The sequence below is a fragment of the Pteropus alecto genome, unplaced genomic scaffold (genome assembly GCF_000325575.1).
Source record: "Pteropus alecto unplaced genomic scaffold, ASM32557v1 scaffold11, whole genome shotgun sequence".
Taxonomy (NCBI): domain Eukaryota; kingdom Metazoa; phylum Chordata; class Mammalia; order Chiroptera; family Pteropodidae; genus Pteropus; species Pteropus alecto.
Genome location: NW_006431956.1, coordinates 1,504,253 through 1,506,820, shown reverse-complemented (window position 1 = coordinate 1,506,820; position 2,568 = coordinate 1,504,253). Strand labels below are relative to the sequence as shown.

General features: G+C 46.5%; 1 protein-coding gene across 1 annotated transcript in view; it reads left to right on the top strand.

The window, feature by feature from the left end:
• Positions 1-2,568, top strand: part of SFMBT2 (Scm like with four mbt domains 2) — a 158,512-nt gene that overhangs the window by 140,922 nt on the left and 15,022 nt on the right. The window contains exon 15 of the mRNA XM_006906953.3: positions 1,521-1,630. Coding sequence (XP_006907015.1) covers positions 1,521-1,630 — 110 coding nt within the window. The remainder of the gene's footprint in view (positions 1-1,520; positions 1,631-2,568) is intronic.

The following is a 2,568-nucleotide window of genomic DNA, read 5'->3' as shown; positions in this document are numbered from 1 at the left end:
GAGTCACACAGGGCCCTGAGAACATAGCAGAATGCTAATTCAAGCAAAGAAAAGACCGCTGCCATACTGACCGCATGGTGTGAGGTATTTTAAGGTCAAAGCCTCAGTTACAGTATGAGAAAGCTTTATTGTTTTTCAGAATTAAATCAGGGTACAAGCCACGCCAATGATATTCTGGAACACATCAGATACATGAAAAGTGAAACATGAAAATGCTTCCACATACTTGCATCTCCTTCCTTCCCGTTGACATCGTGCTGGTCGCCTCCAAAAATAGGTGCTAAGTGTCCCATCTCAATAAGGTGGTTTTTTTTTTTTTTTTTTTTATCACTCTTCCAATGGCATTTTGATCTGAAACATGAGATGTGAGCGCGGTGCCTGGCTTGTGCCTCTCCGGATGGAGGGAGACTCAGGAGCGGCAGGCACAGCCTCCTGTTCCTGTCTTGGTGCTGTCAGGGCTGGGCGCATGGCCGGTCCTCAGCAGACCGGCCTTTCGTGGCTCCGAACCCGCGGGTCTCGGAGTGCCTTTGTACGCTGAGCTGCACCTTCACGGTCTAAGTTCTCTCTCCCTGTAACTGCAACTCGCGAGCATGGCGAAACTTAGGTTCATCATCGTGGCGGTTCGTGCGTGGAAAGGTGACGACCCCAAGGGTTGTAAGTTCCTGTTCTCTTTATTTGAGCAGTACATGGAGGTTAACAGGACACGAGAGCATGCATCTGGGGCTCTAGGAGGGGAGTGTCTCGGCCCTCTGGGAGTGTCACAGTAGGCAGTGACAACATACTTATTTTCTTGGACTTGGGAGAGAAGCGGTGGTTCGAGGAAAGAAGAAATCGGATGGTGTTAGGTGCTCCCGACTTTGTTTTGAAACACCGCCGTCCCCGGGACAACTGCCCTAGGGTGAAGTGTCCATAGACTGGGTCCGCATCAGGTGAGCGTCACGTCGTTTGTCACTTCCTTCCAGGTATCTGAAGTCCATCCACGAGTGCTGGCACCAACCCGTTGTCTCCGTCTTTTCGATGCCTTTTGAAATGTGTTTTTAAGAATAAAACGAAATGCTCAGTAGGTAACCCTACTGAGGAGTGATCCTGGGGAATAATCAGGGGCTCTTTGGAGGCCGTAGGCAAGGGTCGGCAGGAGCCGAGCCGGGTGGGGAGGACAGGACACTGTGGACGTTGCTCAGGCATGGCGTCCCCAGGAGTTGGAGCCGACTCAGCGGCACATAACACACACACTTGGGAAGAAATGGTTTGGTTTTTCTACAGCCAGAAACACTAGCATCTGCCACCCCCTCTCTCCAGCAGTTCACACTCTCCTGGGCAGAGGGGTTGGATTTCCCCAGCCTTTGTATCTCCGTGTTGGTGAGCCTGCAGAGTGTTCCGTCCAACTTCCTCACAGCCCATCGCCTAATGGAGCTGTACAGTAAATGCGTCTTGTGTCAGCAGGGTGGTTTTCAAAGCATCCTGTGTTAGCAGGAGTGGATGCAACTGAAGTTCATTGCAGTTCCTTTTTGCCCCAACAGGTTCTTAGCATGATAATCAATGCAGCTTACAAGCCTGGAAGGGTCTTGAGAGAACTGCAACTGGTGGAAGATCCACAGTGGAATTTTCAGGAAGAGACACTGAAGGCAAAGTAAGTGTTCCAGTTCTGGAAAACAAGAGGTCTTGTTATTCTTGGCCTGCTCCTTTGAAACTTGTCAGTCCTGTTTTTGACATAGCCCAGACAAAATGGAGGCAAAAGGAAGGGCTGTGTGCTGCAGTTCTGTGTGCTGCCTGCAGATTTGGTGGCGTTTGCTACACAGCTGCTTTAAGCCTTAGGGTTCCCAAAGTGAGGTACAGAGTTGCTTAACTAATATTTATTGTGTTAAATATTCAGAATAAAAACATACTGTTTCAGGTCCAATAGATGATTTGATGAAAAGGGGAAAATTTAGAAAAGAGAAGATATCCCTTATCATTATTACACATTATTCATTAACAGCTCTTAATATTTGGTGCTGATTTTATCCCAGAGCCACATGTTTACTCTGAGAGCTGACCATTTTAAAACATAAAAAGAACCTACTACCTCTGTTGGGTTTTGGTGAATGGGCTGTGGGTTGACATGCAGTTGGTTATTTCTTCTTTTATTTGGAAATAGGCTAATTGGAAAGGTGCTTTTTTTTTTAATTTGCTTTAAGTTTCTTGAACTCTGAAACTGAGAGAACCAACCCGGTCACTGAGCTTGAACTCGGTTGTTCAAGAGGCAAATGGAAAAAGAGCCACTTTTCAGGATAACCAATTGCTCTGGTATTTTGAGAGGGCTTTTAATATTCACTCATGCTATCCAAATAGAATAGCTCTTACTGGTCAACCTCTCGTTTAAGTGTCCAGCACGTCACGTAGGTACGACATTTGGGAAGTGATGCTGTTTAAAAGAGTGAACCACTTTTCAATGGCTGGAGTATATCTCAGCTCGCCTTTAAAGAAGTACCTATCTTGTTCCTAGTGAAAATTGGGGAATTTTAAGTAATCCGTATGAGCAGTAATACTTTCCTCTGTAGTTATGCTGGTACTGACTAGGGATGTTGA